Source organism: Chiloscyllium plagiosum, chromosome 22, assembly GCF_004010195.1.
Source record: "Chiloscyllium plagiosum isolate BGI_BamShark_2017 chromosome 22, ASM401019v2, whole genome shotgun sequence".
Classification (NCBI taxonomy): domain Eukaryota; kingdom Metazoa; phylum Chordata; class Chondrichthyes; order Orectolobiformes; family Hemiscylliidae; genus Chiloscyllium; species Chiloscyllium plagiosum.
In genome coordinates, this window is record NC_057731.1 from 43,503,426 (window position 1) to 43,516,832 (window position 13,407).

The following is a 13,407-nucleotide window of genomic DNA, read 5'->3' on the forward strand; positions in this document are numbered from 1 at the left end:
GACACTGCGGCACTCCCTCAGTGCTCACTGTCCAACAGTCCGGTACTCTCTCGGTATTGACCTTCCTACAATTCAGCACTCCCTCAATGCCAACCCTCCAACAGTGTAGCGCTGCCTCAGTGCTGACCCGCCAACAGTGTAGCACTCCCTCAGTACTCATCCTCTGACAGTACAGCAGCAATTTCATGATTTAAGTTAATGACTGAATGTCTGATTGGCTGTCAATGAGGACCAGGAAAAAGTGAGGACTGCAGTTGCTGGAGGTCAGAGTTGAGAGTGTGGTGCTGGAAAAGCACAGGTCAGGCAGCATCTGAGGAGCAGGAGAATCGACATTTTGGGTAATATTCCTGATGAAGGGCTTATGCCTGAAACGTTGATTCTCCTGCTCCTCAGATGCTGCCTGACCTGCTGTGCTTTCCCAGCACCACACTCTTGACAACTGAGGACATCGATAGGATGATGGGATCCGTACTTGTAAGGCTGCACCAACTTTGATTCAGTCTGCCTTTGTTTTAATGTAGAACTAGTTTTCAAATTGAAGCTGCTCAGCAGTTATATTTATTCTTATCTAGTAAGCAACATACATTTAAAACAAAATAGACTCTACTTTAACAAATCCAACCGTTGCAGCAGGTAACTGGCTCTGAGCTGCCAGTGTTGGTGAGCTAGCCAGCTGTGCCAGTTCAGTGTGCAGGAGTTTAGGCTCGTGTAGCATGGGGATGGATTGTCCCTATCTACAGCTCAGAAGGTCAGGGTTCACAAACGCCCCTTGTCCTGGAGGTGTATTACAATAGGTCTGAACAAGCTGATTAAACAAAATTATAGGAGCCAGTCTCCCAGTCTCTACACTCAAGAGACCTTCCCTCTCAGTAGAGGTATGTCTGTCTGTCTCTCTCTTGCTCATTGTTTCTCAGGAGCAGTCTGCATTCTATCCCCAGTCTCCCTGAGGTGAAGGTCCACCATGGATGATCAGTCACTCCTGTGTTTGCCTTCCCTGCTTGATTTGGCCCAAAACTGCCCCTTCTGTTGCATGGGAGAGTGATCTACACACATCCCTCAATGATCTCTCAGGTTAGCTGGGCTCCGCTGCGGCATTGTGTCGTGCTCTAATTCCATCCTGGCTGGGATTTTTCAGACTGTATTCCTGAATTAGGACCGCCGTGTTCCTCAGCATCTCGGTCCAGGTCCAACGCGCCTTGCGGTAGGAGGCGCGGTGCGTTACAAAACTACGGAACAGGTTGAGGGGCTCAGCGGAGCGGAAGGCCTCTGGGATGTCCAAGTCGGGGAGGATGGCCACGTTGCCAATCATGAAATGGTTCAGGCGTTTCTCCAGCAGAGCCTTGTCCAGGTACCGCAGCAAGTCCCTGAGCCGGGGCTGAAGGCACGAGTGGTGCCACGCTCCTGGGGCTTGGCTGTTCATCAGGTGCAGGAGGGCAGTTTTGAAGTGGTACTGGCTGAGACCGCTGGCCCCAGTCAGATTGCACTGTTTCTCGTGGAGAAACGAGACTATTTGCAGACACATCAGGTGGCAAGAACTTTCTGGAAGCTTCTTCGCCATCATCTTGAGGAAACGCTTCTCGTAGACAGCGAATGTAAAGGGCCAAGCTATGTCGTTGGAATGGACGGTGCCAAAGGGCACATCACTGCCCATTAGGGGCATAAAGTAAACATCAGAGTTTTCAAACTCCACCACCGGGAGCAGGCTGAAATGCACGGTTTTCCCCGAGCGAAATCTTATCCTCAGTGCTCCAGGCCTCTCCAGATCCCGAAAGGAAAGATCAAAGTCGTACTTGTGTGAGATCTTAGCCCAGGCTTTGGTCAGGGCCCTCTGGAACCACTGGGTGACCTGCGTCTTGCCCATGTAGGGAGCAGTAGCAGCCCACAACAGCTTGTCTTTCTGAGTGGAGCCTGGCAGAGCGGCCTCCAGGGCGTTCTCACCATGCACCAGGCACAGCATGTCCTCCCCCAGCTGCGTCCGGCCACAGACACAGCTGCACGGGTCCTCTCCAGGATTGATGACACAGACCATCCCAGAGCCAAACTCCCCAGAGACCCTGCCCCCTGAAGCCATCCCAAACCCCCCTCCAGAGCACATTACCTCCGCTCGGAACCGGTAAGGATCTGGGGGAGTGAAGGGTACAATCAGGTCACACACCAAGGGTCTCCTGACCCTCCAGTTCTCATACAGACTCCCGATGCCAATGCATTCCTCCACCTCCATGTCCAGGTCCCGGTTACACACACTCCTCAAGGCCTCCAACAAATCATCTGCACACCCCTCCACCAGCTCCTTGATCCTGGACAACTCGGCACCGGGAACGCGGACACACTTGTCGTAGAAGCGGACCAGAGCCCGATGGTCTGGGAGGGCAGCACACCACCACGCCTCCCCGATGGCACCAGAGTCTTCGTCCTCATCCGCCACTTCCTGCAGACACCGCGGCTCTGTGTCCTGTCTCCAGACCTCCAAAAAAAGGAATGCAGCCACAGAGAGAGCACTCCACAGGCTCCAGCCGTACTCCTGCCCCTTCCCTGGCTCCCCTCTGGACTCCAATCCCAACTCCCCTGGAGGCGACTCTGCCAATTCCTTCTCCAGCCTCTGCATCTCGGCTTGAAGATGTTCCTCACGCTCCTTCATCCGCCTCAGGCTCTCCAGCTCCCGCTGCTGCTCTCCGTTCCACCTGGCCTCCTGGAAGGTGAATGGCTGATTGATCACCGTGACTGCCATGACCAGGCACACGGCTAGGATCCCAACCGGCATGGCCACCCAACTCTGCACTGGGAACGAGAGAGAGAAATCACCATGAGAATCCACTGGGAAAAACAAGGGGCATGGAAACATGGAAAAGGAACATCCGGAACCCATCCTGGACGAAACAAGGGGTTAGACACAGGGGCAAACGTAGGGGAAAACAGAGGCGAGAGTGTGGTGCTGGAAAAGCACAGCCACTCAGGCAGCATCTGAGGAGCAGGAGAATTGACATTTTGGGCATAAGCCCTTTATCAGGAATGGGGCTTGTGGGTCGGAGCGCTGAGAGATAAATGGGAGGGGGGGTGGGGCTGGGGGTGAAAGTAGCTGAGTGTGATAAGTAGATGGAGGTGGGGGAAAAGGTGATAGGTCAGAGAGGAGGGTGGGGTGGATCAATGGGAAAGACGATAGACAGGTCAGGAGGGTGGTGCTGAGTTGGAGGCTTGGGACTGGAATAAGGTAGGAGAGGTGAAATGAGGAAACTGGTGAAATCTACATTAATCTCGTGCGGTTGCATGGCCCCAAGGCAGGAGATGAGGCATTCTACCTCCAGGCGTCAAGTGGTTAGAGTTCACCAATGGAGGAGGCCCAGGACCTGCATGTCCTTGACGGAGTGGGAGGGGGAGTTGGTGTTCAGCCACGGGGCAGTGGAGTTGGTGGGTGCGGGTGTCCCAGATATTCTCTGAAATGATCCGCAAGTTGCCGTCCTGTCTCCCCAATCTAGAGGAGACTACATGGAGTGCAATGGATACAGTAGATGACATTTTGGAAGTACAGGTAAATTTCTATTGGATGAGGAAGGATCCTTTAGGGCCTTGGACGGAGGTGGGGAGGGGGGGAGGTGTGGCCGCAGGTTTTGCACTTCTTGCGGTGAATCTTCAGTAGGAGGTAGAATCGAGTGGTACGGGGTTCACGGGCAATGGGCTGTGGCTGGGAGATCCCTAGAGGTGATGAGGTTGTGAATCTTCGGCAGGAGGTAGAATCAAGCAGTGCAGGGATAACAAGAGGACCAAACAATAAATCAGACACAGGACAAACACAAGGGGAAACACAGGACCAAACACTGGACCAAACATAGTGGAAAACAAAGGACCAAACGCAGAGCCATACATAGGGGAAAACAGAGGACCATACATGGGGTAAAGCACAGGACCATGCATGGGGGAAAGCACAAGACCGTACATGGAGGAAAGCACAGGACCATACATGGGGGAAAGCACAGGACCATACATGGGGGAAAACACAGGACCATACATGGGGGAAAACACAGGACCATACATGGGGGAAAACACAGGACCATACGTGGGGGAAAGCACAGGACCATACAAAGGGGAAAACATGAGATCAGTTACAAGGAAAGACACAGGACCAAACCGAAAGGGTGCATTTATTTATAATCCTTCTACATTCTGGAATGATATAGCACAGAGGAAGCCAATTGTGTCAGTAGTGTCTCTTTGAAAACAATCTGTCCAATTTGTTCCACATCACCATCCCTTCCCCAACTCCCTGTCCTTATGCCATAGCCCTAAATAGTCTCCCATCAACTATTTTCAATTCCATGGATAATGAATTTGAATGTTGAATGCGTGACAGTGTGCAGCTCAAGCAGTCTCAGGACACAGGGTGGAGGGAGAGTGGGATCAATGGATGATCATGGGGGAATGGATGTGGGGCTGAGGATCAATGGAGGAAAGTGCCATTGAGCTTTAGGATTGAGCTTTAGAGGGAGGGATACGTCAGCTAGATAGCAGGTGACAGATTATTTTGACCCATGGTACCTGCAGCAAGTCCATTAAGTCAAAAGTTATCTGCTCTGATTCTGAATATACACATATGAGTCAGTAGAAGTAGGCCATTCAACCCCTCTACTTCGCTTTGCCATTCAATAAAATCATGAATGATGTGATTTCCACCCGCGCCCAATAATCTTTGACTCCATCAAGAATTAGTCAAGAATTTATCACTCATTGCCATAAAGGTGTTCAATGATCCTGCCTCCACTGCTCTCTGACTCATAACACCCTGAGAGAAATAAAAATTTTCCTCATCGTCCTCTAAAAGGGAGACCTCTTATTTTTTAAACTGTGCTCCCTAGTTCCAGTCTCTCCCACACAGGGATACAACCTCCCAGCATCATCCCTGCCAGGTCCCTTCACGGTGTTACATGATACAATAAAGATCAACTCTCGTCTTTCCAAATTCCAAATGTAACTCGCCCAGTGTGTCCAACATTTCCTGATAGAAGAACCTTACCCCTCATAGTTCTTTTATGAACCGTCTACACCACTTCTATCCCTTCTTAATTAAGACCACCAAAACTGTACACAATACTGCAGATGTTGTCTCACCAATGCCCTGTATTAGCTCAGTTGGCTAGATGGCTATATTGCAATGCAGAGTGATGCCAACAGCATGGGGACCATTTCCACAACCGGCTGAGGTTACCATGAAAACCTGTCCTTCTCAACCACTCTCCTCACCTGAGGTGTAATGATCCTCCAATCAAACTCCCATCAGTTTTCTCTCACAAATGCACCAACACACAAAAACAGCAGCTAATGGACTTAAAAGGCCGTATTACAGCCAACAAGCAAAACCAACGTCATCTACAAAATACCTTGCAAGAACTGTAACAAACACTACATTGGACAAACAGGCAGAAAACTAGCCACCAGGATACATAAACACCAACTAGCCGCAAAAAGACATGACCCTCTCTCACTGGTATCCTTACATACAGATGAGGAAGGACACCACTTCGACTGGGACAACACATCCATCCTAAGACAAGCCAAACAGAGGCATGCACAAGAATTCCTGGAAGCATGGCATTCCAACTGGAACTCTATCAACAAGAACATCGATTTGGATCCCATCTGTCACCCACTAAGTAAAAGAACAGGACATGACATCACCAACCCAAGGACCCCCCAAACACATAAATAGAAAGCAGGCCATAACGCCAGTGCTTCACCAGAGGCTCACTGATGATGTTACATAGTTTGATGACGAAATGTCTGAAAACAAACCTTCCAGCTCAGCGAGCTAACTTACATCCAGTTTTTTTCTCTCTCTCTCTCTTGATTGAGACAGCAGCCCTAAGGTCTAGTAGGACCATAAGACCATAAGACATAGGAGCTGAATTAGGCCATTCAGCCCATTGAGTCTGCTCTGCCATTCAATCATGGCTGATATGTTTCTCAAACCCATTTTCCTGCCTTCTCCCATAACCCTTGATACCCTTACTAATCAAGAACCTATCTATCTCTGTCTTAAATACACTCGCTACCTTGGCCTCCACAGCTTTCTGCGGCAATGAGTTCCAGAGTCACCATCCTCTGGCTGAAGAAATTCCTTCTCATTTCATTTCTAAAGGATCATGCCTTCACTCTGAGGCTATGTCCTCGGGTCCTAGCCTCTCCAACCAGTGGAAACACCTTCTCCAAGTCCACTCTTTCCAGGCCTCTCGGTTTCAATCAAATCCCCCTTCATCTTCCTGAACTCTACTGAGTATAGACTCAGAGTCCTCAACCGCTCCTCATAAGACCAGCCCTTTGTCCCTTGGCTCATTTCTGTAAACCTCTTCTGGATCCTGTTCAATATCAGCACATTCTTCTTGAGGTAGGGGGCCCAAAACTGCCCACAATATTCTAAATGTGGTCTGACCAGAGCCTTGCATAGCCTCAGCAGCACATCTCTGTTCTTAGATCATAGATCATAGAATCCCTACAGTGAAGAAACAAGCTATTTGGTCAAACTAGTCCACACATAACCTCCGAAGAGTAACCCACCCAGACCCATTCCCCTGGGCGATTTCTTGACATCTACCCCTGACTAATGCACCTAACCTACACATCCCTGAACACTATGGGCAATTTAGCATGGCCAATTCACCTGACTTGCACATCTTTGGACTGTGGGAGGAAACCCGAGCACCCAGAGGAAACCCACACAGACATGGGGAGTGTGTGCAAACTCCACACAGCCCGAAGCTGGAAGCGAACCAAGATCCCAACACATCCTCTTGAAATGAATGCCAACCTTGCATTTGCCTTCCTAACAGCCAACTGAACCTAAATGGTAATCTTAAGAGAATCCTAACTAAGGCTCACGAGTTCCTTTGTGCTTCAGATTCTCAAAGCCACTTCCTCTTTAGAAAGTAGTCTATGCCTCTATTCTTCCTACATCAGTGCATAAATTCACACTTTTCCACATGGTATTCCACCTCCCACTTCCCTGCCACTCTCCTAGTATGTCCAAGTCCTTCTCCAGCCTCTCCGCTTCCTCAACACTACTTGTCCCTTCACCTATCTTTGTCTCATCTGCAGCATTAGTAACAATGCCCTCAGTTCCTTCATCCAGATCATTAATGTGTAATGTAAGTAGCTGTGGTCGAAACATGGACCCCCGCAGAACTCCACTAGTCACTGGCTGCCATCCTGAAAAAGGCCCTTTTATCCCCACTCTCTACCTTCTGTAGCAGGCCAATCCACTATCCATGCCAGTACCTTGCTAACCTTTACATAAAGCTGTAGTAAAGCATTCCTACTTTCATTTTCTATTCCCCTTACAATAAACAATAACAGTCCATTTACTTTCCTAATTACTTGCTGTACCTGCATTATATCTTATGGTAGCTCATTCCCAGGACACCCAAATCCCAAGTGCAGCACTCCCTTGGTATTGACGCTCCAATAGTGCAACACTCCCTCAGTACTAATCCTCTAATCGTGTGGCTCATCCTCAGCACAGACCCTGCAACATTGCAGCATTCTGTCAGTACTGGCCTTCTGATAATGCAGCACTCCATCAGTACTGACACACTGACTGTGCAGTGCTCCCTCAGTACTGACCCTCTGACAGTGCGGCATTCCCTCAGTACTGATCCTTCAACAATGCAGCATTCCCTCAGTACTGACCCTCTGACAGTGTAGCACTTCCTCAGTACTAACCCTCCGATAGTGCAGCACTCCCTCAGTCCTGACCCTGTGACAGTGTTGCACTCCCTCAGTACTGACCCTCTGACAGTGCGGCACTCCCTCAGTACTGACCCTCTGACAGTACGGCACTCCCTCAGTACTGACCCTCTGACAGTACGGCACTCCCTCAGTACTGACCCTCCGATAGTGCAGGGTTCCCTCAGTACTGACCTTCTGACAGTGCAGGGCTCCCTCAGTACTGACACTCCGACAGTGCAGGGCTCCCTCAGTACTGACACTCCACTAATGTCACAGACTATAAGAGAGGTAGAGTTTGGAAGTGGATTAATTAAAGCAGCAGTATTTCATTAACAGCTGCTGCTAATAATAATACTGGGTTTTTCAATACTTTCCTGGTGGTTTTGTTCTGATCGCAGTGACAGGGGTTGTTTGAAAGGAAGTTTTCTGTTTTTACGTCCAGAGGTCACTGCAATGGGTGACTGAGCTGATGCCTCCAGTGAAGTGGTTACCCTCAGAACTGGCTGTGGGCGGTGGAAGGGGGAGGGTGGTGGCAGTGGTGGTGGTAAGGGGGAGGGCTTTTTGCCGACTATGGGGTCTTTGATTCAAAAACTCACTCCCTTCTCTGGTATTTCACCTCCACCCCATTCCAAACCTGGGTCTGATTGTGTATCAGTCATCTCTGTTCCTGAAATCAAGACCTTGAGCTGGAATTGAGGCTCTCTTTGAGGTCAACACTGTACTTAGCATTGATGGTGCTAATAGATCTGAAGATACCTCACAGGAAGAACTCCAAACATAGTTCGATGTCAAGGTCACACAAAAAACTGTTTTGATTAGTGACTAAAAGTTTAATCAAATCATTTGTTTGAAGTTGAACTGGATCAGCCATATAAGTACAATGGACAAAAGCACAGGCTGGCAATCCTGCAGTGAGTAACTCACCTCTTGATTTCCTGTCCACCATCAAGAACGCACAGGTCAGACGTGTGAAACAATACTCCCTTCTTGAGTGGGTAAGTGCAGTTCCAACAACATTCAAGAAAAGCCCCATACTACCCAGGACAAAGCAGCTTCTTCAGTGCCCCCCCATCTAACACCTTCAACTTTATTCCCTTCAATAATAGCAAACAGCAGCAGCATTCTATACAATCTACCAGATGCAATGCAACGACTCACAGTTTGACTGCTCTTCCCAAACCTGCAACCTCTACCATCTAGAAAGATAAGGGCAGTAGACACATGGGAACACCAACACCAGCAGGTTCCCCTCCAAGCAACTCACCAACCTGACTTGGAAATATATCGCTGTTCCTTCAGTGTCACTGGGTCAAAATCCTGGAACTCCCTTTCTAAGGGCATTGTGGGGCCACAAGGACTGCAGTAGTTTGTGGAAGCACTGCCTTCTCAAGGGCAATTAGGGATGAGCTATAAACACTGGCCTAGCAAGCAACACCCACAGCCCGGGAGTGAATCAAAAGTTCCTAAGAATTTGCCACACTGGGGAAGGGGTGTGTTCCTCACCTCGTGTCTGGGTCTGACTCATTGAAAGAGGCCGATCATTGTGACTGGTGAATAACGTCATTATCAGTGTCTCCTGTAACAGTAAATGGTAAGTGACAAGGTACCCTGTCTAACCGTTACTGTCTTCCAGTCTGTGAACAGCTCCACCTGGAATGCACCCACGTCAGACTGGACTGCTGAAGATAATTGTTCCTCTGCGTTACAGAAAGGACAGTCACTGTTAACTTGATCATGGTGACAGAGTGCTCAGAGGCATCCTTACTCACATCAGTGCTTTAGATCTCTCCTTCTCTTCATGTAACATGCTCTGGGAGTGCATTAGCGATCACAGACTCCATTTTGATTTATGTTGGCCCATGATTATGTTTGGTAAAGTGATTTACCATTACCTTCAGCCAGATGGTATCTCTCCATCTGCTAATGCCTGCCAGGAGCTGGTCTGCCTTGCCATGTTATGAACACAACTTCCTCGACTGTCAATCATGAAGTGGGACTCGATCCCAGACATTTGTGGTTCAAAGGCACGGACACTACCCCCTGAATCACAAGACCTTGCACCTTAGCTACATCAGCACAAAGCTGGAGGAGGACTGTGGGGGCTGTGGGGCAATTACACACTTTCCACCCCAGGATCTGTATTCACAGTAAGTACAGAGAAGACAATTCCTTTCACAAGGGGAAATGTGTCTCCGTCTCCCTCTTCAATATTGGGAGGTGGCTGAGCTATACAGCTGCAGGCCCCAAACAAAGCTCTGATATATCGATATGACTTGTCATCAAGCTGAGACAGTGAGGGTAGTCATGATTTGGAGATGCCGGTGTTGGACTGGGGTGTACAAAGTTAAAAATCACACAACACCAGGTTATAGTTTAACAGGTTTATTTGGAAGCACTAGCTTTCAGAGTGCTGCTCCTTCATCAGGTAGTTGTGGACACCTGATTGTGGACCAAGCATAATCACCTGAACTATAACCTGGTGTTGTGTGATTTTTAACAGTGAAGGTAAGCTGTGAGAATCCCTTACTGTTCCAGTCCTTGCAGCTCCACAACAGCCAACCCTCTGAAATGAGCCAGTCATTTCAGAACTGGTGAAGGAGAGACTAAAGGCAGGAACTGGGGAGAGAGAGGCAGCAAAGCATAACAAAGGTCATCAGGTGGAACAGGCCAGAGTAGAAAAATAGAAATGCAACATGCAGTTGTCAACTTCCAATAGAGTGAGTTCATGACTCTGAGGAGCTATGACTTGGAAGAATTGATACGGACAGACCAAAGAGAAAGAAATAGAAAGGGAGACAAACAAAAGAAGATAAAAGTATTAGTGTAGGAATATGCACAATGCTGTCAACAAGGGGTGGCACGGTGGCTCAGTGGATGGCACTACTGCCTCACAGCACCAGGGACCTGGGTTCGATTCAAGCCTTGGGCGACTGTCTGTATGGAATTTGCATATTCTCCCCGTGTCTGTGTGGATTTTCTCCGGGTACTCCGGCTTCCTTCCACAGTCCAAAGACGTGCAGGTCAGGTGAATTGGCCATGCTAAATTACCCATAGTGTTCAGAGCTGTGTTGGTTAGGTGCACTAGTCAGGGTTAAATGTAGAGGAATGGGTTTGGGTGGGATACCTTCAGAGGGTTAACATGGCCTTGTTGGGCCGAAGGGCCTATTTCCACACTGTAGGCATTCTATGAGAGCCCACATGGGACTAAACCAAACATTTTTGCATTTTGTCTTAATATCCAAAACCCATGTCCCTATCATCATTAAGATCACCCTATCTCCAATTTCAGAAAATCACCTGACTTTACATCATCAGCTGCTGAAACCTCTATTCACATCTTTATTACCTCTAGACTTGACAATTCTAACCCTCTAACATTCTACCTTTGTATCTAACATTCTGCCTTTGTAAAGTTGAGGTCGTCTGAAACTCTGCTGGGTTTTAACTGACACCAAGTGGGAAGCAGTTTGTGTGTTAGCTGTGGCTGGGCCCCAGCATCTTATCTTGGACTCTGAGGAAGGTGAGTTCAAAGTCCACTTTCAATGTTGATGGTTTCTTCAGACCCTTGAAGATGCTTCTTAAAATCAACCTCTACAACCAAACCTTCACAAACCTGTTCTTAGACCCTCTCCTCTCCTGATTCTGCCTGTTTGTTCTTCCATTGAACTTCCTTGGAATGTAGATAGGACAGGTGCTATATATACGAAGAAGCGCAGACTAAGCGGGATCTCCAAGGGACTCCCAGAGAAGGCCATTAGGAGGCAGGAAAAATAGGTGTTTCTGGAGAGGATAAGGATTGAAGATTATGGGGAGAAAGTGAATAGTGTTGAGGGATATGGTGTTTTGAATTGCACAATAATAATACACAATCTTTTAAGTTCCTACTTGATACTCATCTCCTCCAAGTCAGAGACTGTGTGTCGGACTGGGTTAATGAGATTACAGTAATTCCAGATCATGCAAAGTTAAATGAGGAAGAATTTATACCCAAGCAACCACTGTATTAATATAGAGCTTTTACCACAGTAAAATATACCGGGTTGCTATCTTAATGCAAACTGGTTTGTCGCAGACGCCATTACTCTGACTAACTCTGTCTTAGACACACACTCAGACACATGCTCTCCCACTCTCACCCACTCTCTTATTCATTCACTCAGTGCCCCCCCCCCACACCAATTTTCTACGCGATCTAAGCGAGTTTCTATTCCTCGTAAATTCCGTTTCACTAGGACCTGTCCTTTAAATTCTCCTTTTAAAAACCGTACTTTTAAACAAAGCATAAACCAGGACCAGCTTAAAATCAGCCCCTTTCTGAGTGCGGACTGTCTTAACTCTTCCCTTTCCCTTGCCCACACCGAGCATCTTGGCTAACGGGCCGACAGAGAGACTGGGTAAGTCTTAAACTCCCATCATCGCCAGAGTTTCAAGCTGCCAACCCGGGTGTGAGAAAGAACAGGAGCCTGGACACAGAGCTAGTCAGAGGGTACAGCTTCCAGTTAGAGCCTGACTCAGAGCCACTCACCTCCGGGCTGTAGCCGAGCTCCCTGGGACCAGACAGCGAGGGGTTGGGGAAGGGGACAGAGAGTGCGCCAGGTTTGCTGTTAGTCGAGTTCCTTCCTCTTTCTCCGCTCGCAGCCGGTTCTCAATCTCACCCCCACCCCCCACTTTACTCATTTCCTGCAGCTTCTGTCTTGATCACCAAAACCAGAGAGAGAGTGGCAGAAACTGTGTGTTTGAACTGTGACCCCTAAGAAACTCATACGGTCTCAACACCCGGGGTCAAAGTTATTCCAAAGTAGGCAATGGTTGGGATTTAGAGTCGATTTGATATTTAGAGTGAGGGGGCCCAGGGAGAATAGTCCCCTCCCCATACCCTTGGCTTAGCTCTGCCTCATATCCTCTCCATCATTAGGGAGTCCTACATCCAGATTAACATTATTACCCTCCTTATAGCCTACGCCCTAGGTCATTGGCTGCTAAACCTCTCGCTTGTGTCTTTCTTGCCTCCAGAGTCATAGAGATGTACAGCACTGAAATAGACCCTTCGGTCCAACTCGCCCATGCAAACCAGATATCCCAAATTAATCTAGTCCCAGTCCAATCATATGTCCTGACTACTCTCTCCCTCTCTCTCTTTAAACTTCAACATCCCCCAAATTGTCCAAAACCAAACCAAAATCCATCTTAAACTTGCACTAAGTCCTATTCTGCTACCATCCCCAATGCTTACTGACCAACTCTAGCTCCCCGTCTGGCAATGTCCTGATCTTAAAATTCTCATCCTTATTTCACGTGATGCAGTTGACTGCCCACAGATCTTGTCACCTCTAGCAAGGAATTTCACTAGACTGTCCAGCTAGTATATGAGTTTGGGCAGTGTATTACTCATGGGATCTGGTTATCACTGCCTGAGTCAGTATTGCCCATCCCTAGTCGCCCCCTTGAGAAGACAGTGATGACTGCCTTTTCCCAACACTGTAAGCCCACAATGCTGTTGGCGAGGGAGTTCCCAGATTTTGACCCAGTGACAGTGAAGGAACAGTGATATATTTCCATGGTGTCAGCATGATGAGTGGCTTGGAGCAGAACTTAAAGGTGGTGGCGTTCCCAAGCATGTGCTGCCCATGTTGTTCTAGATGGTCATTGTCATGAATTTGAAATGTGGTATCTAAGGAGCCTTGGGGAACTTCTGCA

At 48.3% G+C, this 13,407-nt stretch overlaps 1 protein-coding gene across 2 annotated transcripts; it reads right to left on the reverse strand.

The window, feature by feature from the left end:
• Positions 1-408: 408 nt before the first annotated feature.
• Positions 409-12,468, reverse strand: LOC122561262 (inositol 1,4,5-trisphosphate receptor-interacting protein). 2 transcript variants are annotated; one of them, XM_043712892.1, is made up of 2 exons: positions 12,236-12,468; positions 409-2,773 (listed from the first exon to the last, which is right to left on the reverse strand). In XM_043712892.1, the coding sequence occupies exon 2, from the start codon at positions 2,759-2,761 to the stop codon at positions 1,073-1,075; it is 1,689 nt and encodes a 562-aa protein (XP_043568827.1). In that variant the 5' UTR covers positions 2,762-2,773; positions 12,236-12,468; the 3' UTR covers positions 409-1,072. The 2 variants fall into 2 exon arrangements, with proteins under 2 accessions (XP_043568827.1, XP_043568826.1); XM_043712891.1 differs by having other exon boundaries at positions 410-2,778; positions 12,236-12,466.
• Between the last annotated feature and the right edge of the window lie 939 nt (positions 12,469-13,407).

Coding starts and splice junctions, on each gene's coding strand:
- LOC122561262 (XM_043712892.1), bottom strand. CDS start 2,761: ATGCCGGTTGGGATCCTAGCCGTGTGCCTGGTCATGGCAGTCACGGTG.